This window comes from Malania oleifera, chromosome 6 (assembly GCF_029873635.1).
Source record: "Malania oleifera isolate guangnan ecotype guangnan chromosome 6, ASM2987363v1, whole genome shotgun sequence".
In the NCBI taxonomy this organism is placed as follows: Eukaryota; Viridiplantae; Streptophyta; class Magnoliopsida; order Santalales; family Ximeniaceae; genus Malania; species Malania oleifera.
Window position 1 is genome coordinate 59,928,288 of NC_080422.1, and position 26,039 is coordinate 59,954,326.

Consider the following 26,039-nt stretch of genomic DNA (forward strand, 5'->3'; position numbering starts at 1 on the left):
GAAAAGGTTTCAAGAGAGGTGTTTTACCCCTATTAAGTCAATGCAGAAGCCTAAGATTTAATTTTTTATATTATTTGTTTATACATGCCAGAAAAAGTAAGAGGGAAAAAAAACTATGACAATGGGATAAAGAGAAAGTTTAAATATGATTTCTCAACTACATATAGGTGAATTTAAGCTCACCCAAGTAAAATAAATTATGTAAGGAGGCAGAGAATAAAATCAGCTCATCTCTGTTTGTACGTCGACTGTGCACTCTGTTATTTGCAGATTCATATAGGGCATTTGGCAAAATTCAGTGGACTTTTTCTAAAGATAACTTTAACCGCTGAGCATTGGATTGTTTATGAGCGGTGTGTTTTGAATTTCTGTATGTTTTCTATTTTAAGCCTTCTTTAAACTATAAGGATTAAGAGTGTTTATATAAATAATAATTAATTGAGAAAATCAAAAATAATTTTTATATTTCATTTTAACATAATGTCTTCCAAAATGATATTATTTCTTAGAAACACTATTTTTAATGACACAAATTATATTTTTTAGGGCAAAAGACACTAACCTCCCCTGAGGTTTGGCAAAAAGATAGGGACCTCCCTTGTGGTTCCCAAAAATTCCATTGACCTCTCCCGAGGTTTCAAAAATGCCACAGACTTCCTCCCAAAAGACTTTATTTTTTACAAATACAAGGGTAGTTTTCAATCTTTTTGACAAATCTCAAGAGAGGTCTTTGGAATTCTTAATACCTCAGGGGAGGTTCCTGAAATGTTTGAAATCGTAAGGGAGGTGAGTATCTTTTTGCTAAACCTCAGGGGAGATTAGTGTTTTTTGTCCTTTGTTTTAACTTTTAATATTGCGTAAATTGAAGGATCTAGATGAGGTAGATGGCCAGCGATTGTAGAGCCTCGATTGGAGAGGAGTGATGACATGTAAGCTTTGCACCCTTTTTGGTGTTTTGAATCCCATGCAAGTTTTGCACCTTTATGGGGTATGCTGCATTGATGAAAACAGTAACTCATAAAAAATTAGCTGTCATTAGTGTTAATCTTGTCTCCATGAAGTTAATCTTTGCAATCCTTTCTTGCCATTATTCTCCTAAGCATCAATCAAAGGGCATGGATGTAGTCCGTTCCTTGAGCGGGTCGGTTTGCATTGTTGACACTGGCACAGTGTACTGCTATTATAGAGCCTTAACTATAGAGGTCGAAGGGAAGAGTTGGAAGCAAGAAGAATGATGAGATGCCATTATAGCATGTGGAATTGCAGGGGGGATCTATATTCTTTGTGGTTTTGCAACAAGACCATAGCAAAAAGTGGAACTCCCTTTCATTCAAGCCTTTTATGTAGAGGACGTTTTATGGATGTATTGGTTTGATTATACATCTGTATATGCCTATTACCTGATAGGTGATTTTTACACATTTGGTCAAATAAGAGTTGTTCAGAGGGTGTTAAGAACCTATACTGAACAGGGATAGTTCCCTGGATTTTAAACCCATTAAGAGATGAGCCTCTATTCAGAGATTATTAAGCACTAATGCTCCCTGGAAACATGCCACACAAGTAGATAGCTTATAAAAATAGGACCAAGCAACATGGAAATTAACAAGGACTCAAATTTCTATAAAACTGAAATTCCTCAAAAATGTAATTGGACTGACTTGAAACTCTAAGATTCCTAATAAACTGAACTAGAGACTTCTCCAATAAGAAATTTCAAGAAAAATAAAACTTAACTTCTACATGTCCCAACTAATTCCAACAGCTCTAGAAAATTAAAAAAAAAACCCTATGAAGGAGTTCTAGAACTACCAAATATCGATCCATTGGTCAAAATAGTTGTAGCAAAGGTAATATCTGAAGTTAAATCCAAAACTTTCATCTTTCGTGATGCAGTATGCAAATGAGAGCTATTTTTCTTTCCTAATTTTTATGTATTTCGTTTCTTTTATTTTGGATCATTTTATTGGGTCATTTCTTTACGATTTTTGAATTCATTTTGGCTTCTTAAATTAGTTTCCTCATCTTCCAAGCATTGTAAGCATGTAATAAGGCTTTTATGTATTTGTTTTTATTTAGATTGGAATTGAGAATTGAAATTGGTTGACATTGGTCTTGCATCAAGTGGTATCAAAGTAGACTTTGATCCGACACGAACACGGTTATCGTTGTTAGTTGACAGGGTTCACAATTTCAACTTGAATTGCTATGGATGTCAGTATTTGATAAGGGTATCTGCGAGTTTCCATGTACACTCATGGGTTTTTCCATTTTGACTTCAATCACCTGCATTGCTGCTTTCTGTGTGCTCGATCCATCACTCATAATTGCCAATAAAAAAATATTTTCAAAGCTGTGATACACACACACACATACACACACATTGCAAAACCTTCTTTAGATTTTGCAAAACCAGCATCACAGTTACTCACAGACCTTGCTGATCTATAACTCGGAAATTTCATTGCTGGAGGACCATCCATGCGCCCTCACGTGCCAGTCATAGGCTGACTTCTTGGATGCCATGCGTTGATATCTGAGGCTTTGTTAACTTGTAACACAGTCAAGACCTGTTTGACTTGCTCAAGTGAATTTGAATACTTGTTTCAATTTGAGACAGTAAAGACAAATGGAAAGAAGTATGGGTTCAAGAAGATGCATTGATTGTCCCATGGAACTCAATGGAACCCAGATTGCATGGATGTGTATGCATCTAGATGTATGGGAGGAGATTTGGGATTATATCAAGTTTTTGTTTTAGTTACAGTACTCATATGTAATGTCTCTCGTTGGAGTACTTTCAATTGCAACAAGGAGGCAAGAGTTTCACAGATTACTTAGCAGAGAGCTGTGAGGAACCGACAACAATTGATGTTTTTGAGATGCAAAAGTAGAGGGAGCACATGGCAGTCCTTTGAGTCCTAGTGGTTTTGAAACCTGATGTCTAAGCATTTCAATCCCATATTCTTGGCAGTGCAGAGTTTGTTGAGGTTTATTCTCATGACCTTTGTGCTGTCAAATATTTTGTGAATGGCCGAATGAATTGGCCTTAAGTTCTGTATATTATATATAGACTTTACAAGAATGCTATACATGGAAAGTAAATAAGGTCTAACATGATTCTAGCCAACAAGTAGACTATAATCCATCAAGCCCTATACATGTAAACTAAATATATGCTAACTGTACAAAATAATGAATTGAAATATAAGGAAAAAAATGTGGGCTGAAGTAAGGAAAGAAATCTTTTGCTTTGCTGTTTGCTGTTCTGTTAACAGCCCCCCTCAAATTGATGCGGTTGATCAACAAGCATCAATTTGCTACTTAGGAAGCAATGTCGATGACGAGTGAAAGCCTTGGTGAAGATATCCGCAATTTGTAATTTAGTGAAAATGTGTGGAAGAGTGATAACACAAGCTTCAAATGCTTCACGGATTGAGTGACAATCAACTTCAATATGCTTTGTGCGCTTATTATAGACAGGATTGACTGTGATCTGGATAACACTCATATTATCAGCATGTAAATGTGTAGGATTGGTCTCAGAAATATCTAGCTCAGCAAGCAAGCCTCGAAACCAAATAATTTCAGAACAAGCAAGAGACATCGCCCTGTACTCAGATTCCGTCAATGACTTAGAAACTCTATCTTGCTTCTTACTCTTCCAAGAGATCAATGCATCACCTAAGAACACACACCAACTAGTGATGAAGCGACATGTATCCACATAACCAGCCCAATCAGCATCGCTATAAGCAGCAAGGCGAGAAGAATTGCCTGCAGGGAAGAATAAATTATGGGCAGAAGTGCCCTGAACATAGCGTATGATCCTACGGACAGCAGCCAAATGAAGATGACGAGGAGTTTGAAGAAACTGGCTGACTTGCTGTAAAGCAAAAGAAATGTCTGGTCTTGTAATGGTTAGATGGACAAGACTACCCACCAACATCCGGTATAAACTGGGATCAGCAAGTAAATCACCCTCCTCTTTGCGAAGCTTGACATTTAATTCCATAGGAGTATCAACAGAAGTACCCTCCGAAGGCCTGTTGTGGCCACCAAGTCACTAGCATACTTATGTTGATTGAGTGAAATATCTGAGGGACTACGATCAACCTCAAGACCAAGAAAATATGTGAGAGACCCAAGATCTTTCATATGAAAGGATTTTGAGAGATGAGTCTTGAGCTGAGCAAGTAAAGCAGAATCGGAACCAGTTATTACAATATCATTAACATAAACCAAAAGAACAACAATACCCATGTCTGATTTCCGAAGAAACAATAAAGTGTCATACTTGCTTTGCTTGAATGAAAATTGTAATAAAGTGGTGCGGAATTTATCAAACCAGGCTCTCGGAGCTTGTTTGAGATCATAAAGAGAATGATGAAGCTTACACACATGTGAAGTCAAAGAGGGAGACAAGCCCGAGGGTGGCTTCATATAAATACACTCTTTAAGATCTCAGTGAAGAAAAGCATTCTTGATATCCGTCTGATGTAGTGGCCACTCAATGGAAGCAGCAATAGTTAGAATCGTACGAACAGTAGTCATCTTAGCCACAGGAGCAAAGGTCTCTTCATAATCGACACCATATTTCTGATTATTCCCAAGTGCAACAAGGCGAGGTTTGTAATGATCTAGACTTCCATCAGATTGGACCTTGACTGAGTAAACCCATTTACAACCCAGAGGAACAATGGTGGGAGGACAAGGCTTAATATACTAGGTGTGATTGGCCTCTAGAGCGGAAATTTCTTCCTGCATAGCTTGTCGCCAAAATCATACTTGGCAGCGTGTGAGTAGGAAGTGGGAATATCTAAATTGGACAATGTAGTAGTAAGAGCTGAAATAGAGTTACCGGAACTTGAAGAGGGAAACCCATACCTGTCCGGGGGTACATACACTTTAGAAGATCGACGTACCAAAGGCTCTGGAGGTGCTGCAACTGACTGAATCTGGAGCGTGGTAGGATCAAATATCGGATGAGCTACCAGAAGAAACTGTGGGCGGGGGCGCCACATATACACAATACCTGGTTTGAAACGAGAACTGACTGAATGAGGATCCGAGAACTGCTCCTCAAAGGAGGGGAGAATCACAGTAGGAGAGGAGGGTACAGAGGACATAGGAAAGAAATGTTGATTTTCAAAGAAAATAATATTCCTAGAAATGCGTGTACGATGTAATGTAGGATCATAGCAAACAAATCCCTTTTGTCACACATTGTATCCAAGAATGCACATCGAACAGATTGAGCAAATAATTTATGTCGCTCATAAGGAGGTAAATGAACGAAACATACACAACCATAGGTATAGAGGTTATCGTAACTAGGTTGCTTAGCAAGTAAACGGAAATAGGGAGACTCCATGAGTAGGACTTGAGAAGGTAAACGATTAATCAAGTAAGTAACAGTTTTCAGAGCCTTAACCCAGAACAAGTCTGGAACAGAAGATTCCAGCAAGAGAGTGCGGACCACATCTAGGAGATGATGATTTTTCCGTTCAACTACTCCATTCTGTTGGGAGTAGCAGGACATATACATTGATGAATAATGCCTTTAGAAGCCAAAAAGGCCTGAAACTTAGTAGACATTCACCTTTAGAATCTGCATGTAATGTCTTAATAGAAGCAGAAAATTGTTTGTCAACATATGCTTAAAACTCAGTGAAAGTACGAAAACCTTAGATTTAGAGTGAAGAAAGTAGACGCAAGTAAATCTGCTATGATCATCAATGAAAGTCACATAGTATTTAAATTTTTCATGTGAACTAACTGTGGAAGGTCCCCAAACATCACTATGGATAAGCTCAAAACACTGAGAAGCTCTACTAGCATGCAAAGGGAAGGGAAGAGTGTTGCTTTTACCAAGTTTGCAAGTGGCACACTTAACAGATAAAGAAGAACGTTTTTTATTACCAAGTAAACTAAAGTTCAATACATGAGATAAGATCTTAGTATTGGGATGGCCTAAACGACGATACCACACCATACTAAGATCTGAAACATTATTACAAGCAAAAGAATTAATAGAAGAAATTGGAGAATGTGCTGGAACAGGAAAAAGTAGTGGAAACAAGCGCCCCACTTTAGGTCCCTTCACGATCGGCTCTCCTGTTACCTGGTCCTGCACAACACAACCATTACCAGAAAAATTAGCAGCACAATTGTTATCAACTAATTGACCAATAGAAATAAGATTCGTGGAAAGTAGAGGAGCAAGAAACACATTAGTGAACTTAGAAGAGGCATCTCTGACAGTAGCTATTGGCAAAGAACTGCCCTTAGCAGTTTGAATAGCAGATTGACTAGCGTAGGGCCAAACATGACACAAGGTAGTGGGATTATTCGTCATGTGATTCGAGGCACCTGAGTCCACATACTAGAGATTAGTAGAATTGTTACCTTGGAACCCCATTGCTGATAATGCTGAAATTAGCATCTGTTGCACCATTTCGGGTGTGTAGTAATTCGCTGGAGCAGATGCAGGAACAGAGAAGTCACATCAAAAAGAGCCAGGAGCCGCAAACGTCACTGTGGGGGGTACACTAACAGAAGTTTGGAATGCATGGGCCTAGCTATTTTGCAGGCTGATACGACATTCTTTGATAATGTGACCCTTCTTGCAATAAGAGCAGAATTTCTTGGAACAATTAGTAGCGATATGTCCAAATTCTTTGTAGCAAAAACACTACAAAGTGCTAGAATGCACAGGCAGTCCTTGTCATTGAGCAGCATAAGCCACAGGGACAGACCCGGAACTACCATGTGCCAAAGTAACTTGAGTACTAAGCCGTTGTTCTTCATGAAGTAAGTCACCAAAACAGACATCTAGAGAAGGAACAGGAGAACGATTTAGCAGAGATGAGCGAATAGATTCATACTCAAGGCGGAGTTTCATAAGAAACTGATGACAACGACTAGTCTCGTGAAGACGATGAATAATGGGAAGAGAAGCCACAGGAACATTTGCAGTAACTAGATTAGAATATTTATTCCAAAGAGTCAGAAACCCTGAATAATAGTCTTGGATGGAATGATTGTCATATTGAAACATGACAATTGCATGCTCTAACTGAAAATGACAGACACCATTACCTTGATGATATACTATTTTTAAATAAGTCCGCATGGATTGAGCGGTGTGATAAGGTCGCAAGTTGGGGACAATATGTGTCTCAACCGAGCCAAGAAGTGAAGACATAATTTGAGCATCAAGCACGGCCCATGAAGGACAAGTTATGGACTCCTTGGATTTATTAGGATTGGGCGCACAATCTGTGCCATCAATATGACCCCAAAGATCTTTTCCCTTTAGGAAAAGTTCAAACTGAAAAGCCCACGTAGAATAATTGTTGCCTGTAAACTTGGTGCACACAGGTGCGGAGTCTATGCTAAATAATGGAGAAAATCGAGAAGCCCAAAAAAAGAAAAAAACAGACTCTGCCGAAAGAAACAGACCACCAGAAAATCTTGAAGCCCAAAATAAAATCCGCAGGTACAAAGAAAAACCAAGAACAACCTCCCTGCACTAAAAAATTAAATCTTGAACCAAAAAAACTGCACTAAAAATTAAATCTTGAACCAAAAACCTGCTGTGCCAAGAAGATAAGTGCCAGAAACAGCAACAGAAACTGTTGCAGAAAGCTGTTGCCTGCTTGCCGAGAGTCACAAACAGCAACAGAAACTGGAGAAATAAGTGGCAAACTAGAAACCTGCTGTGCCTGCTTGCTGAAAGTCAAAAGCCTGCTTGCCGAGAATCACAAGGACATAAACTGGAGGAATTAATGGCAACCTAGAAACCTACTGTGCCGACAGCCACGCAGCCACAGATGTACCAAAAGAACAAAGAAAAAATTCCAGAAGAGAGAAAAAAACCCCAACAGCCACGAAACCAAGAAGACAAAAAATCGAAGGGGAAAAAAAACCTAGTAGTCGGCTGGCTCTGATACCATGTCAAATATTTTGTGAATGGCCGAATGAATTGGCCATGAGTTCTGTATATTATAAATAGACTTTACAAGAATGCTATACATGGAAAGTAAATAAGGTCTAGCTTGATCCTAGCCCTATACAAGTAAACTATAATCTGTCAAGCCCTATATATGTAAACTAAATATGTGCTAACTGTACAAAATAATGAACTGAAATATAAGGAAATTAATGTTGGCTGAGGAAAGGAAAGAAATCTTTTGCTTTGCTGTTTGCTATTCCGTTGACATGTGCTTCCTCTAGCAACCTTCCTTGCTCCTTGGTTCAGTGCTTTGCCTCAAGCTCTGAAAAGATTGCTTTTGTTGTGCAACTTGGTTTTTTGGCTCTCATCTAAGTAATCAGAGAAGTTCCCAAGGTGGTTTGAGTGGTTGTAGCAGGAGGGATGGACATAGTAGAAGCTCCCCACACCGGTGTACTCATTGTGGTGAGGAGGTCATACAATTGAGTAGTGTTGGGATATTCGTGGTAAACCCCCTCACATAGTCACAATAGCCTTGGCAGATTCCACAACTAGTTTTGGGAATGGGGAGTGAACTGTATGTGGTTTGGAGGAAGAGTAGTCAAAGTTTGTGTAGTATTAGGCATCCCATTAAGCTTCTCTTCCCATTACATATCTTGCCCTGCCCCATAGCTTGCTTATCGTCTAGTATCTCTTGACTAGTCCTTGGGTGATAGATTCACTGACAATTGGAATGGTACAACAAATTTATTCTCCACTCTCAGGTACTCTGAAAGCTTACCTCATGTTACCATAGTTGATGTATTGACTACTATGGCTAAGGGAATAGGGATGGTAAAGCCTGCTTCCTTTGTTTCTTTTTTTTTATTTTATTTTTTATATTCTTAAGTTTCCCTTTAATATGCTATTCAACAAAATTACAAAATTCATGAATTGATCTATAACATTCTTTCCTCACTTTGTTGTCATTGAGGACTTCACAACAAGGAAGACAATCGGTAGAGGACATTAGGCTAGTGCACTTCACCACTTTGAGTTGGTGTCTCCTTTATTGCCTTCACTACTATTGCAACACTTCAATTCAATGTTCCCTTGGTCATCCTTCTTTGTGCAAGTTAAAATAGTTGGTCTCTACTTTGAGTTCTATGTCTAGGTTTGAGTGAGTCTTATCAAGGAAAGCATCATTGTGTTTCATTTGCTTCTCAAGTCAATAAATTGGCAGTAACCCTTTTTTGTTAGTTTATTCTCAAGTCAATATCGTTTATGCCTCTTTTTATGAGACTAAGACTCGATTTGATTTACTTGTTTGGATACTTTGTAGTGATAATGCCAAGGAGTAATTCAATACCTAGTCATTACCTATTTGAGCAAGTCTGGTATAATGCCTTAATCATCTTGTCCTTGCACTCCACACCAAAATGGAGTTGCATAGAGGATTAATAGACATATCCTTGAAGTTATTCTTACCCTACTGTATGAGATGAATAGATTTTCACTCACTGCCTACTAGAAAAATACCATCCTCTGTTCTTGGCGGTAACATATTTTTGTTCTCTTCCATAATGCCCCTTTATTCTAGTTATCTCCTTCTCTATTTGGGTGTATGCCCTTTGTCCATTAGTTAACTCTAGGAGTGGATAATTTGGATCGTTGTGATATTAATTGTATTTTTTGGGGCTACTCATGTGCTCAAAAAGGGATATTGCTGCTATAGTGTCCCTACCTGGAATCAGTTTTTTGTTTGATGTTACCTTCTTTGAGTGTACGCCATACTATCATGACTAATTCAGTCTTGATCTTGATCAGTCCCTTCCTTTGACTAGCCTTCCAGATTTTGGCCTACTATCTTCGCCAGTCATCCTCTTACATCTTCATCTTGTTTGAGTTCCTTGTAGTTGTTTGGATCATCCTAGTTTGCATGTGTACACATGACTACTTAAGGGAAGTGGTGTCCTCCAGCTTTCACAACTATGCCTTTGATTTCCTTGTCTAAAGATCCATTTTCCAATATCTTGATCTTATTGCTGTCCAAAAAGGTAAATGCACTTGCACCCAGCATCCACAATCTCTAATTTCATTTTCTATGATTTTTGGTCATCATCATATTATTGTTTTGTCAATACACTATCCAGTGTTATTGTTCCGAAATTTGTCTCTGAAGCTTTATTCCATTTTGGGCGGAGGATTACAATGGTTGAAGAAATGTTTGTGTTACACAATGACGACACTTAAGGAACTAGTACCTTTTCGCTGTCACTGGTATATATTGTGAAGGTTAATGCTCATGGTTTCATGGTTAGTATGAAGGCCCATCTCGTTGTTAAAGGATATACTCAGGTGTATGCTTTGAATTACTAGTAGATTCTTCTTGGTTGCTAAACTTGCCTTTGTTTGTTTGTCTCTTAGCCACCATGTGTCGTTGGCCTTCACATAAAATCAAATGTGAAGAATGCTTTGTGAAACAGTGATCTTCAGGAGGAGGTCTATATAGAGCAACTACCTAGGATTGTTCCTTAGAGGGATTTATCTCTAGTGTGTCATCCGAAAAATTCCTTATGTGATCTGAAGCAATCTTCCATGGAATGGTTTGGTAGGTTTTGTGCAATTGTGCTTGAGTTTGGCCTTTAGCAATATGCGCTAGATCATTTTGGTGTTCTATCGCACTATTGTTGCTGGCAGAATTTGCTGATTGTGTGATGATGATCATCTTTAAAGTTTGAAGCGGTTTCTCCAAACAAATTTTAAACTAAAGATTTGCATTTTTTAGGATACTTCTTGGGTATATAAAGTATTAAGATCTCATACAGGGACCATCTTGTCAATGAGGGAATATGTTTTGGATCTTTTAGATGAGATTGAACTAGTGGGATCCAAATGAGGGTGATTTGTTGGCTGACCTTAGACGATATTTGAGGCTTGTTGGAAAGTTAACCAACATATCTTTTGCAACAAGTCTTTGTGAGCTGGTTCCTAGATTCTCCCTGATTATATCTTGTGGATCTTAAAGATGCACGGGAAAGAAACTTTTGTATCAGGATTGGTGTATTATACAGATGCATATTGGGCTTGGTCACCCTCAGGAGGTGCAAGACTGGGTACTGGGTGTTTGTTGGTCGTAATCTAGTATCTTGGAAGACTAAGAAACAAACTCTTGTGGCCCTAAATGCTAAGTCAAATATGGGGCCATGACACACTGCATGTAAATTGGTTTGGTTGAAGAACATGTTGGACAACTCAGGTTTCATAGTCTCAGCCAATTGGGTTAATGTGTGTTAATCATATGGCTATATTATAAATGGAGTGGGAGATCTATTGCTGTGATTAGGTCTTCCAATTTACTTGTAGGGCCCTACTCATGAGGTGATCATTCTTATTTGCAATTTATTTTGGTATGCAGTGTCATTTATAAACTGGTGCTTTTACTTGTACATGTTGAGTGTGCCATTTCTATAAATTTGATTTTTTTCCTAATTTTATGGCTTTGCGTCATATGTTTGATAATGGTCTTTAGGATATTACTTCAACAGGGTATTGGAGCTGATTTTGCAAGGGCATACCTTAGCAATGTATGTGTTGCCAAAGAACTGCATCAAAATGGATTGGGTTATGCACTTGTTGCAGAGTCCAAGATGATTGCTCAAAAATGGGGTATTAACATCTGTTTCTCAAATTCAATCACATTTTTCGCTTCTGCCATTCTTGGAAATGCCATGGTCAAACACTATTAACACGTTATATGTGTTCTTTTATTTTCATTGAAAAACTCTTGTGTAAACTAAAAAGGATATCATATAACTTAATTCAAGACGAAACTCTCTTTGAATCTCTATGGAATATAATTTGGAAATCATTTCTTTTATTCTTTAGTTGTATTGAATCCATATCTTATTTTCAAATGAAATCTTGTAATGCCTTGTACTTTTAATTTTAATTTACGAGATATAATCGCAGTTTCATTCACAGAATATATATTTTTTTTATAGGACATTCATTCATTCACAGAATATTAATATTTCAAACGAAAAAAATATCATGCAAATTTGTGCATTTTTATTACCATTCTATTGATGAGATCAATTATTCGTGAACTTTTGAAGTTCAATAAGATTTATCATTATTGTGGCAGCAGCTTCATCCCATATCCTTAGCTTTGGCAACATACGGTTGCAAATGGATTGATTCCCAATTGGTCAATCCAATACAACCTATCCCAGATCACTATATTGTTTTTTGTTTTAAATAGAAAAATAAGAGATTATTAAAGAGAAGAGAAAATACAACAATAATCTTAAGAAATCCTCCTTAGAAGAGGGAAAAACCAAAATGAAAAAAATAGAAAAAATATCATAACAGTTCTACCAACCAATCATGCTGAAGATTATCTCTACTCCTTCCAAAACCTTAAAAAGGAATAGTTAACAAATCCTCCACTGATTCCCCACAGACCCAACTCTATTCATATACTCCAAAGAATTTGTTCTAGACCCTCCAAGAAAGTGAGCAATGAAGAAACATGGGAAAAGTAGATTATGAACTTCCAAAACAAAAAGAACAAACATCTGGAGATAAAGCCTTAAAATGCCTCCTACTCTTGAACAGATTGTTAGTCTTAACTCTTTCAGAACAACTAACCAAATAAACCCTTAATCTTAGAGCAGATTTTGGCCTTCAAAACAGAACAATATAGCAGAGAAGATGGATTTTCTTGGATCCAAAACTCAAGAAAGGACCTGCTAGAGTACTCCCCTGAAGAATCAAGAACCCGAGACCAATAGTCAAACCTCATGGAAGGATGGCTATCCTCCAACAAACACAACAAAGGAGAGCTCCAACACCTCCCTATCATTAAGGGTCTATAAGTATAAATATGAAAATCTCAAGAAAAATCAACCCCTGGTAAAGTACAAAAGGAAGAAATAATTCCATTATGCAAAGAGGACAGCCTATACAGAGGAGGGAGGAATTGCAGATTGCAACATCTAATATCGCTATGTGTTCAGTTGAGCTTTTAAAATGTTAGATAATTTTTTTTTTTTTTTTTTGGGGGTGTTTTTAAGCATTCAAAGACCTTGCCCTATGCACTGACTCATCTTTGTATTATGTAGCTGTACTGTGCTAAAATTTCATATGTAGCTTGTTTCTTTTGAGGCTAGGATATCTAAATCAAATAGGACGGCGAGGAGAGACGCAAGCTAGAGGAATTATATATATAATGTATGTGTGTCTATGTATATGTATGTAAGTATATTTTCGCTTTCTTTGTTTGGTTTATATAATTTAAGTAATATTTTAAGATTCTAAGATATATTTATTTAGGAAATTAGTATTTAAGTTTATTTAGGTGTCTAAAATTAATTTTCTTGTTTTCAAGCAATGTTGTCCATGCCTTCTATGTTATTTTGAGGGGAATTGATTTCAGAATTGAAGTTGTCTTGGACTTTGGTCCTGCAAAGAAGATTTGATCTGACACGGCTGTCAATGTCAGTCAACAAGGATTGGGAAATCGAAAGGATTTTCACTGTAGTTCAACACAACCACTGGGCTTACAGATTCACCTGAATTCCAGTGCTGTGGCACTGTCGTTGTTCCTCGTCCACAAAACCTCCTCACTCCCTCCCCCCCCCCCCCGGGCGGGCCACAAAGAAGAAAATAGAAAAGGCTATTCTACCGTCTACCAAGAACACCACCATGTACTCTTTGGCTTGCTTCCTGTTCATTTAATCTCTCTTGGTCCCAGTCCTTGTCCTTAGCATCCAAATCCCTTTCTCAACAAACTTTCATTCTATAAACCTGGAAAAAAAAGGTGTTTCTGTAGCAGAAGAAAACAGAAGTCATTGTCCTCACTCCTTGGTCAATGACATCAGTCATGTAACTAGAAGTTATCAATAGCTGCTGATTCTTTGCCCAAATTGTCCATGCTTACCATTTCTTATCCATTCAGTCATCTGAGAGCTGCATTGCTTCGTTGCATTGGCTTGATACCATTGTCATCTGCAGCCATCATTGTTTCTTGGCCATTATACATTTCCCTTGCTCCATTTGTCACCATATTTTGGCATCTTTCTTTGTGTCATTGTTGCTTACGATTTATACTCATGTCATCGTTAGGTCAATGCATTGTATAAGAAACCCTACCTCTTTTGGTTTGACGAAAAGGAAGAATGGATCAAAAGGAACAAGTAGCTAATTTGACCGTGCCTTGTTTGAAGAAAGAAGGGCTAAAGAAGCCAGGTAACTGATTTCACCTAGATTTAATTGAATCTACAACAAATCAAGCCGCAAGTCCCACTAGGTGGGGTCGATTACATGAATTTTTTTTTGCCAATTTATGTGATCATGGACAGTTTCCTTCGACAAATTCAAGGCTCTTAAATCCTTACTATCTCGTTCCAAGTTATTTTAGGTCTACTCCTACCCTATTTACTGTCCTTGACAATAACTAAATAACTCTTCCTCAATGGTGCACTATGTGTCCTATGATGCAAGTGCTCAAACCTTCTAAGTCGTCCCTCCCTTATCTTTTGTAGGAGTTACGCCTAGCTTACCGTGAATATGTTCATTTCTTAATTTATCTTTTAGTATTATACCACTCATCCATTTAAGCATTTACTTCTCAAAAACTTTTACTTTTCGGATATGTTGTTTCTTAGTCTTCCAGCATTCTGATCCATATGGGCATAACTGGTCTTATAACCTTTATATAAAACTCTCCTTTTAATTTTAAGGTTATTCTATGATCACCAAGCACACTTGAAACACTTCTCCATTTTACCCAACCTATTTTAACTTAATGTATTTCATCTTCTTCAATTTCTCCTTCACCTTGCATAATGGATCCCAAGTATCGAAATCTGCTAGTGCTATTGATCTTTTCATCATGTTTAACTTTGTTTCCAATATTTCTTCTATTATTACTAAAATTACATTTCATATATTATGTCTTATTTTTACTTATCATAAGACCTCTAGATTCTAAAGTTTCTCTTAATAATTTTAGCTTAGATTCTGTTCCAATATTCATCCTACTATAGAACCGTCGTGGTCGGCCTCTTCCTAGGACTGTGCATGTGCGGGAGCTTTGCGCACCGGGCTGTCCTTTTATTCTACTCCACTCCTAGTTTCATTAATCAAGATAATATCATCTGCAAATAACATACACCACGAAACCTCATTTTAGATACTTCTAGTCAGTTCATCCATCACTAAAGTAAAAAAATAAGACCTTAAAGCGGATCTTTGATGTGCACCTATTGTGATTGGAAATTCTCAAGCTTTTCCACCTATAGTCCTAACACTATTCATTGCTCCATCATACATTATCCTTAATTACATTAGTCATCAGTATACCTACTACACACACCCTAATTTTCTAAAACCTACCACACCCTAGGTACCCTATCATACGCTTTCTCTAAGTCAATAAATACCATATGTAAGTCCCTTTTCTTTTCCATAAACTTTTTCATTAATCTTCTTATAAAGATATATAGCTTCTATAGTACATCTCTTAGGCATAAAATTAAATTGATATTTTGAGACCTTCATTTCTAGCCTCAATCTTTGTTCAATTATCCTTTCCCACTGTTTCATTGTATGACTCATAAATTTAATTCCATGATAGTTATTGCAATTTTGAATTTCTCCTTTATTTTTGTATATAGGTATTAACTTGCTTTTCCTCCATTCATTTGAAATTTTCTTAGTTTTTATAACTGTGTTAAATAAATTAGGTAACCATATAATTTTGCTATCACTTATTTCCAAACTTTAATTGGGATGTTTTTTCCTATAGCTTTTCTATTTTTCGTATTTTTTAGTACAAACTTTGTTAACTCTAATCTTGCGAATAAATCTCATATTTTTGGTTTTTTCCTCATTTGTCAATTTTAAGTTTAAGCCTTATACTTGATTTTTATTAAATAGGTTACGAAAGTAACTTTGCCATCTTTCTTTTATGTCTTCTTCCTTAACTAAGACAATATCATCCTCAATTTTTTTTTTTATACATTTTACATTACTTAAGTCTTTATTGTTTCTTTTTCTAGCTCCAGCAAGTTTAAATGTTCCTTTCCCCTTTTTTCTATATAAGCTAGCATACGAATTATTAAATGATCTATGTTTAGCTTCACTAATAGGCTTTTTTGCATCTTTTCTCGTCTCTTCATACTTTTTAAAGTTTTCTATGTTTCTACATTTTTGCCATGTTTTATACAAAACTCTTCTTGTCTTTACAATTTTTTGGACATCTTGATCCCACCACCAACTTTTTTTGCTATTCGACAATCTTCTTTTTAAATTACCTAAAATCTCTTTTGCCGTCTTTTTAATAGAGTTAGCTATCTTGCTCCAAAGATTGTTTGTGCCTACACCATCCTTTATACCAATCGTCATCTTTGATCATTTTATTTTTAATTTTTATTATATTTTCTCCCTTTAGGTTCCACCACCTAGTTATTGGTTTATTTTATCCTTTCTCTTCCAATTTTTAATACATATACCTAACACTAAAATTCTATGTTGTTTGGTTAAGCTTTCACTTGGGATAACTTTACAATCCTGACACGATAAAGCAATCTACCCTCTTAGTTAAAATTTGATTTTTATTTTGTCTATTTTTTATAGTTATTAAGTGTTTTTCTCTCTTCTTAAAGCAAATATTTGTTGTAATAAAATCATATGATGTGGCAAAGTCTAAGGTCATCTCTTGAGGCTTATTTTTGTCTCCATACCCATATGTTCCTTGTATCCTTTCATAACCTTTATTATCCCTTCCAACGCATCCATTTAAATTTGCTCCTATGAATGTTTTTTTAGTCCTCCATTCATATCTTTCCAAAATTGTCTTATAAGGTTTTCTGCTAAGCCTACTTGAGGAGCATACGAAGTAATGACATTTATTATCTGTTCGCCTAAGTCCATCTTGATTTTTATAATTCTATCCTCTACTTTTTTGTTATCTACAACGCTAATCTTTTAAGTTTTTGTCTACAATAATTCCTACCCATTATGTTTTTCTTTTCTAGTGTACCGAGGTTTAAATATTGATCTTTCAATTTCTCTAGTTTTCTCTCCCATCCACTTAGTTTCTTGAAGGCAAGTTAGATTAATTTTTCTTATGGTCATTGTCCACTATTTTCATGCTTTTACCTGTAATTGTCCCTATATTCCAAATTTCTAATCCAATCCTAGTCTCTTAAACTAACTTCTTTATCCATCCACATCTAGAATGATGTGGGAACCTACACATATTTGACACCGTACCTAGGTGCCGACATGGCGTGTTGCTTTGGAGTGACGACCTAGCCCATCCTCACCCACTTTTCGCTACACCCAAATGGTATAAGTGCAACACATTGCTTGTAGGGGATGCCCCAATGAATAATCTTTGACAAGTTTAACGTTAGCTGTTAGCTACCTAACGCAATCCTCCTCCTTTATCCGGGCTTGGGACCGGCTGTGTGTGAAAAGATTAGTGCATTTGAGTGCATCACAGGCAGGGTTGGTTTGACTTGAATGTATGTATCCATGACCACTTAAAATGGGGCCAGACAACTTGAGCCAGACCAGTTCAAACCATCGCCTGCCCATTCCCCTCTCAAAATAAATAAATAATGGAGGAAAAAAATGGAGATTGCCTCAACCTCTTCATTGGGCCGGTTTGATGCTAGGATGAGCAACTTTACTCCATGCTTTGCACTTGTATATATTATATTAATCAGGGATGTGCCAAATGAGTGCATACTAGAAGAGGTGCCTCCTTGTGAGCAAGGTAGTCCAAAAGAAGTGCAGAATTTGTGCTTGAATTAAAGAGTCAAATCAGAACATAATGCCTGGAAATTGGAGCTCAAGACACACACTTGATTGGATTCAACACTCAGCTAAATTTGTTAGTGTGCAGTGCAGTGGCTTTCCCATTGTACAATAATATTTTGTTAAAAATTTTGGTCAAGTCTGGTCATAATCTTGGTTTTCCATCCTTTGGATTTTTAAAGTTAAGAGGTCAAATTATATCCCACGGGAGGATGATGCAACTTGCAAGCAATAAAAATTGTTGATTTATAATTTTCATTTTATTTTTTCATTGTTAAATAATATATTTGAAATTCTAAGATATTTTATGTAGAAAATTAGTATTTAGTTTATAAGAGTTGTTTGGTATTACTATAAAAAATTATGAAAATGAAAACTAAAAGCCAAACATAGAAATTAAAACTTAAACTCTCTGTTTGGTTAATTCTAATTATTAATTTTATTATATTTAAACTCTTTTTTTAGTGCTCCAAGAGAGATCCTATTCCATATGAAGGTGCAAAATTGGTGAAATAAAATTTTGAAGACTAACTATTTTTTGAAAATTTTAGAAATTTTATCACTTCATTTCACTGGGGTAGTAGTTATAAGAGCCAGAAAGAATTAACTAGTCATTTGTTTGACAAGTGTTTGGGTGGTTGAGATGTTCTTTGCACTTTTTAACTTGTTCACCCCTGTTTCTCTCTTCAATAGGTCATATGATTAGCAGATTTTTGGATGGTAGGAATTCTTCTGTATAGCAAGTATGAATATTGAACTGATTACCCAAACTAGGAGCAAGAATATCTTAAGAAAACTTGAAAGCAGTAAATTCAGACTGATAATATCTTGGATTTTCACATCCTCTTTTGAGTTTTATTCTTCTGAATTTCTTGGATATTATGTCATCCCCCGCCAGTTTCATTAAGACAATATCATGAAACAAAATTAATTTATTGATAATCTTTATATCTGAATTTTTGGAATTTTCAGGCATAACAGATTTGTATGTCCATGTTGCTGTTGACAATGAACCTGCAAAGAAATTGTACAAGAAGAGTGGTTTTGTCTATGAAAGTGATGAACCAGCATGGCATGCTCGGTTTCTGGATCGGCCCAGAAGGTTTCTTCTATGGAATGCTCTCCCTGCAGCCTATGACTTGTAATATTCCAACTTATTAACACCCCTCCCACTCAAAAACTAAAAAGGAAAAAAAAAAAAATTCTGTTGTAAATCTGATACGTGTTTGTTTAAAATAATTTTAAATGTTTAAGAATGGTGTCCCATTTTTTACAGTTTGGATGGGAAGCAATGCCCATTCCTTCTATCTCCACAAAACAATTTACAAATTGTAATGTATCAAATATGATGGAGATTAATATTTTCTTCAGTGGTATAATATAATAATTGATTTGGCACGGTAAATTTTAGCATCTGTTTGATATAATGCTCAGGAGGTGTGAAGAAGTAATAACTGGTGTGTTGGGGTGGGTGCTTGGAAATCATGTTGAGAGATGCGGGGAGATTGATTACACACTAATACAAGGCTGAAGAGTGTTGATCTTCTAGTTGTCATGTATCTCACTTCACAATAATATTGCCTCCTCTTGTTGTTTCTCCTCTTTTCTGATGCCATGCGTATTCTTCCTTTTGATTGTGTCAAGGAAAGTGTACAACCTGCACGACGCAGAATTTGGAGTTTTAGGGTGCGCTTAGTTAAGGTTTCGGATACAACTTCTTGTATTAGTGAGGATATATTTTGAACAAGTGTATGCAAAATATTTTTAAAATCTGGGCTTGTAGAAAATAACTGGGGAGTGTTTTTTAGGTCTTCACTCGTCGGGTTCAAATTCACGGATACATAAAAAATGCAAAACATGACCCTTTCGGACAGGTACCTCAATTATCCAAGATTGGGACCCTCTCTCCCTCTCCCTCTCCCTCTCCTACTCCCACCTCTTTATAGCGTCCATGCTGCCATTGAGGAAGACGACCAATTTTCAGTTCTTCACTACCAAATCTGTAAATTCTCCCTTTTTTGTTTTTCAGTTTTATTTTTTATTTTTTATTTTTTTGAATTGTATTGGTATGTGTTTGTTGCTGTCATAGCCCTAGCTTTGTGTTCGTCGCACCATTTACACAAATCTATTAAGGTTTCCCTCTTTGTGGGGTCCATGCTTTTTGAAAAGGGGTTTTTTTTTAATTGAGTTGGCTTCTCAAGGAAGCATGACAGCTGTTGTTTTGTATTTTTTTAAAGTCCTCACGCGCAGTGACATTTAATTTTCTTCTCGTAGTTTGTTCCTCCATTTTGTTTTCTTCTCGTCTGCATCCCTCCTTCTAGTGCTATATAGCAGTTGCCTCTCCGTTTGGTCTTCACACACAGCAGCTCCTCACGTCTTAGGGTTGCTTGTGTTCTTTCTGTAGCAACTGCGACTTCTTCTCTTGCAAGTTGCAGCCATTCCTGTTGCTGTTCCGACTGTGTATCATCAACATATTGGAATTTCCCGGTTGTGCTCATTTTTGATTGGTTCTTTGGAGTTTAGTTCAGAATATTTGGTGAGACATTTCCATCTTACTACATTTGTTTATACACTCTTGTATATTTGTAAGGCTTATGCCTTTTGTATCCATTTTGTACAACATATTTGGTGATAGTGAATTTAGACCGTTGTGCCCCGTGGACGTACCTCAACTTTTGAGGGAATCACGTTAAATTTCTTGTCACTTATTTTTTATATATCATTTGCATTACTCCATTGATTTACTTGTGGGAATTGTTCGTATATAATTTTTTTCCCAACAAGTGGTATCAGAGACGTGTTATTTGTATGCATTAAATTTGTGTAAATCATGGATGGTAATGTTGACCATATGATTAGCTTCAATGGAAGCAATTGGGTAACTTAGAAAACAAAAATGCAAGATCTTTTATTTTGCAAAGATTTGGATGGGCCTATTGAGGGTGATAGCCGAAAGCCTAAAGACATGAGTGATGATGAGTGAAATAAGCTTAATAGGAAAACCATTGGTGTTATCTGACAATGGATTGATGATAGTGTTTTTCATCATGTTTCTACCGAAACTTCGACACATGAATTGTGGAAAAAACTGGAGGGTCTTTATGATAGAAAGTCAGCTACAAATAAAGCTTTTCTTTTCTGAAAATTGGTGATTTTGAAATATAAAGATGACGGTCTTATTACCGAACATTTGAATAAGATGAAAAATATTATCAATCAGTTTGCTACTATGAGAATAGTTTTTGATGATGAATTGCAGGCCTTAATGCTTCTTAGCTCTTTGCTGGAAAGTTAGGAGACTTTGGTTGTGACAGTTAGTTATTCGACTCCCGATGTAATTGTTACTATGAATTAAATAACTAGCAGCTTGTTGAATGAAGAAATTAAAAGAAAATCAGTTGCCTCTTCTTATTCAGAGGCACTTGTGGCAGAAAATTGGGGGAGATATTGAGTGCCACTATTGTCATAAAAAGAGGCATATGAAGCGGGAGTGTAAAAATTGAAATACAAGGTGCAAAAGAGAAAAATTTTGAGAAAAAGCATGAAGACACAACTTCAATTGCATCTGATGGTGATCTCATGGTTGTTGGTGATGAAAGTTGCATTAATTTGACAAGTCAAGAGACTGATTGGGTTATTGATTTTGGTGCGTTATTCCATGTTACTTCTCGGGGAGATTTCTTCACTTCTTATTTCAAAGGAAATTATGGAGTTGTTCGGATGGGAAATGAAGGTCTGTCGAAAATTGTTGGCATGAGAAATGTTTGTTTGGAAATAAATTTGGGATGCAAGTTGGTGCTAAACGATGTGAGACATGTACCCGATATTCGACTAAGTTTAATATCTACCGGAAATCTTGATGATGAAGGGTTTGACAACCATTTTGGTGATGGAAAATGGAAGCTCACAAAGGGTAATTTGGTGGTGGCTAAAGGCAAGAAGACCGGTACACTTTATATGATGCAAGGTAAAATTGGTAATGGTGTTGTGAATGCAATTGAGAGTCACTCTTCCACCGATTTGTGGCATAAGCGGCTTGGGCACATGAGTGAAAAAGGAATACAGTTTTTGTTCAAAAAGAAGCTCCTACTTGGGATGAAAGGTACCTCTCTTAAAGCTTATGTTCATTGTTTGGCCGGTAAGCAACATAGAACTCCTTTTCGTACAAAGTTTGTTCATTTTTTATTTATCATTTGCATTACTCCATTGATTTACTTATGGGAATTATTCATATATAAATTTTTTCCCAACAAAATCTAGGACTATGTTAGAAGGCTTTAATTTGTAGGATATGAGATAGGCACTACCATAGCCTCGGATGTAGTGTTGTGTTTGTGTTGTTCCAATTTTTTGTTATGATTTTGAAGCCATCTTAGTTTGTATCATTTTGTAACTCAAATTTTGACGTTCCAATGTATCATTTGTTTTGATTTGTACAAAGGCTTGTGTTGTCTTTATCATTGCCATAGCCTATAATTGATTCTTGCTTGGTTATCTAGCCTAAGCTTTAAATATGAAAAATCTAAAGTTTTAGCCCTCATTAAAAACCTAATTGGGAATTGCACTATACATATCAAATGCATTAAAATAAAGAGAATGTGAATGGATTTCTAAAGTTCTTATGAAGGGTTGGGAAGGGAATTGGATGGGCTACTCTCATTACATCTCATCTTATATATTTTCTTCTTTTGCTCACAATATATGGTTGATGTTTTGGTTATTAAACATATGATTGTTTTGGTCATAAGAAAGGATATGCTTTTTTGAACAACTAAGATCAATGAAGGGCTATTGTGCTTTGGCAAATGTTGATGTGCTACCTCATAGCACCATTAGAAAGTTGTATTTGCATTGTTTAAATTGATTTCGCATTTCTAACAATATAGCATAATTTCTTTATAATTCTTTTCATGGTGTTTGTTGTTGGAATAAAAAAAATTAGATTGTGTATGATTTTACACGCACTTTTAAGCGATAGGCTCTGGCGAGGTACCAAAGAAGAAGGAAGATCAAGGTATGGTGGAGAATGGGTTGAAAGATTTATTCTCCAAATTTTTGCTTATCCTTCTTCTTTTGAGTAGTGGAGACTGCCATTGATTCAACCCTCTGGGTTTGGGTTGGCTTTTGAGTGTATTGCCTCTTTTTGATATGGAGAAAAGAGTCACTACCTCTGAAGGATGCTCGCATTGACATCAGCTGAAACATTGGTTGAGGAGAGCTGAAAGCAAAAGTGGATGGAGGGAAAAAAGGGTCAATCCTCGTCTATGTATGTTGTTGCTACTAGCTTTACTTGAGGGAATTTAGCTGAGCTTTAAGGTGCTGCATTTTTGCTTCTTTATTTTTGAAGGCTGGAGAGAATGCCGACTGTAACGCCAATAGTTGCAATCGACGTCAAACCACTTATGACTGGATTTGGTCATGGGTTCATAAACCGGAAAACTATCTCCCTTGAAGTATAGGATAAGAACTTGAGCTCCTAGAGAAGCTGGATCAATTAGGTTGATAGAGGTGGCTGACGGTCTAATCATGATCTTATGATATTTTAGAAGTGGTGATGAATTTTTATGCGGTTGGATCATCATGGTGGGAAAGATAGCTAAGCAGATGAGTTTGTTCAGGATTCCTAATCCTTTGGGAAGGAGATGTGAACTGTTGACCTTTTGAGTCCCATCCCTGTTTTGATGCTGACAAAGCTTAAGTATCTTATGTGTGTATTTAAGTGTGTGAACAAGTTTTTAATTTAGCACACACATAAAGGAACGAAAAATGGAAGTATTGACCTTATAGGTTACACCGATTTTGATAACGACAAATATTTAGGTATTTGATGGATTTTAAGTGTATGTGCAGGTTCATTTTAGCAGATCAAGTAATGACACATGAAAGCAAAGCATGAAGACCCTAAATATTCTATTTCATATTGTAAATTCAATTAATGTAATATGGGTTTGTAATAGTAAGTAGGTATATGGTCTGTAATAATCTCTACATGTCATGCATGTAGGTTTTTGTAAGCTCAAAATGACCGTAAAATGATCATAGGGACCGAATGACCTTAGAGCACCCTTCGGTCGATCGAAGGTTGACTGATGCAAAATATTTGGGACTATCTCAAAACAGCCTCAGTAAGACCCTAGTATGACTCTAGGTCCCAACATTCTCACACATATCATACAAAATACAAGAGTGTTAAAAATGTGCTTAAATTGAATATTTCTAAGGAATTTGAGAGAACCGACGAGTTCAAAACTCCTTAGGCGCCCGAATTGTTGAAGAGTTAACAGCTGACTTGGGCTCTCGGGCGATTGAACCATTTTATGCGTACTGTCCATGGGCGCCTGAACCCTTCGAAAGAGACATTCCACCAACTCGGGCTACCGAGAGATATAGTTCAAAAAGAGCCCTGGGCGACCGAACACATGAGTTCAGGTGACCGAACCTATAACGGGGCACCCGAATTTACGAACATAAGCTACTGACTTTTGTTCGGGTTGCCAAAGCATGACACGGGTGACCGAACTTACTTAAATACCATTTTAATCCGTGTTTGTTCGGGAAACCGAACCAAAGTTCAACCACCCGAAACCTCGGCGGATTAAAATTATTTTAACTACAGTAAAATCGGGTTAAGTTGGGTTAAGTGTGTTTAAACATTTTGAATCTTTTCTAATAATTCCCAACAAGTCCCAAATAGTTATAATTTTACCCATGCCTATAAATATAGGTTCATTTGTATGGATTAGATAGGATTAGCAAATTGATTAGCCAAAAAAATCCTCTCTTTTGAAAATATACTCTTTGGCCAAATATACTCAAATTTCCATTCCTTTGATTTTGTTTTCACACCTTTCCTCTTAAATAGACATTCAAACTTTATATGTCCCTTTTTCTTACATTGATAGCATATGGTGTTGGTGTAGGCATTAGAGGATTTGCTAGCATAATCTTTGGATGCCTTTGAAAAATAACCCATGTAAAGATTCTTTTTTCTTTTTATTTTCAACCCCATTAAGTCCAATGTCTTCTTTGTTTAAGGTCATATGAGTCTATCATTTTGTCAAAGTTTTTATTTCCTTTTGTGAAGTTGTAAATGATCTTTTCTTTATCTTCAATTTGATTTTTGAGATCATTTATTTCAATATCTTTTTTATCATCAACTTTCTTTTGTGATTTCTCTAATTCTTGAGATAATTTTTTGATTTTATCCTCTAATTCAGAAATATATATGCCTTTCTCATATTCTATAGAGGATAGGGACCGAAGATCTTCTATCATCTTTTCATTCTTGCTTTCTAATTTCTTGATTTTCAAGTCTTTTTCTTTTTCAACAAGATTTTTAGCTTATAATTCTTTTATTGCAGTTTCATACTTATTTTCTATTTTCTTGAGTTTTGAATCTTTATCATTTTTAGCAATCTTAATTGATTCTAGCTCTTTCATCATTCCATCATTCTTGTTTTTCAACAATGTATTTTGTTTAATTACTTTGATTAGCATCTTATATAGTTTGAATAAATCATTTTGAAGTTCTTCATAAGATGGCATGGTCTTATCATTTGATTCATCACTACTATAATCATTAACTGATTTGGATGAGGAGCTTCCCTCATCATCCCATGCCATAAAGCTTCCCTCTTGGTCACTTGATTCACATTCCAAACTACTTGTACTATCCCAAGTAGTGGCTTTCATGGCCTTTTTGTTTTTCTTCTTAGACTTTTTCTTAAATAATGGATATTCTGGTTTTATATGTCCAACTTTGTTGCAATTATAACATGTAGGAGTTTTATTTTTAGATTTATTTTTGTTAATTTCTTCTTTTTTTTTTATTCGGAGTTTTGATTTCTTCTTTTGAATTTGTTTTTCCTTCTAAGGAGTTTTGCAAGGTTCTTAGATATGAATGCTAGTTCATCTTCATCCATCTCTTCTTCACCACTAGAGTTTTCTTTTGAGGCTTTGAAGGCTATTGATTTTTGGGCTTTGGTTTTTCCACTCCTTTTATTTATTGCCATTTCATATGTGAGGAGAGAACCTATAAACTCATCGAAGGAGGTATTTTTCAAATTTCTTCCTTCGGTTATTGTAGTGGCTTTATATTCCCATATAGGTGGAAGATCTCTAAGTATTTTTCTACTCATTTCATAAGTAGTGTATGTTTTTCCTAAGGCATTTAGGGAAATTTATTATGTGAGTGAACCTAGTGTACATGCTAGTTATAGATTCATCTGGGTTCATCTTAAAAGCTTCATATTCACTTGTAAGCATATCAATCCTA

General features: G+C 36.2%; 1 protein-coding gene across 2 annotated transcripts in view; it reads left to right on the forward strand.

Annotated features, from left to right (window-relative positions):
• Nucleotides 1-19,169, forward strand: part of LOC131157356 (GCN5-related N-acetyltransferase 7, chloroplastic) — a 39,958-nt gene extending 20,789 nt beyond the window's left edge. For both annotated transcript variants that reach the window (XM_058111430.1, XM_058111431.1), the window contains 2 exons: nucleotides 11,482-11,602; nucleotides 18,737-19,169. In XM_058111430.1, coding sequence (XP_057967413.1) covers nucleotides 11,482-11,602; nucleotides 18,737-18,909 — 294 coding nt within the window. In that variant the 3' untranslated portion in view covers nucleotides 18,910-19,169. The remainder of the gene's footprint in view (nucleotides 1-11,481; nucleotides 11,603-18,736) is intronic.
• Nucleotides 19,170-26,039: the final 6,870 nt, after the last annotated feature.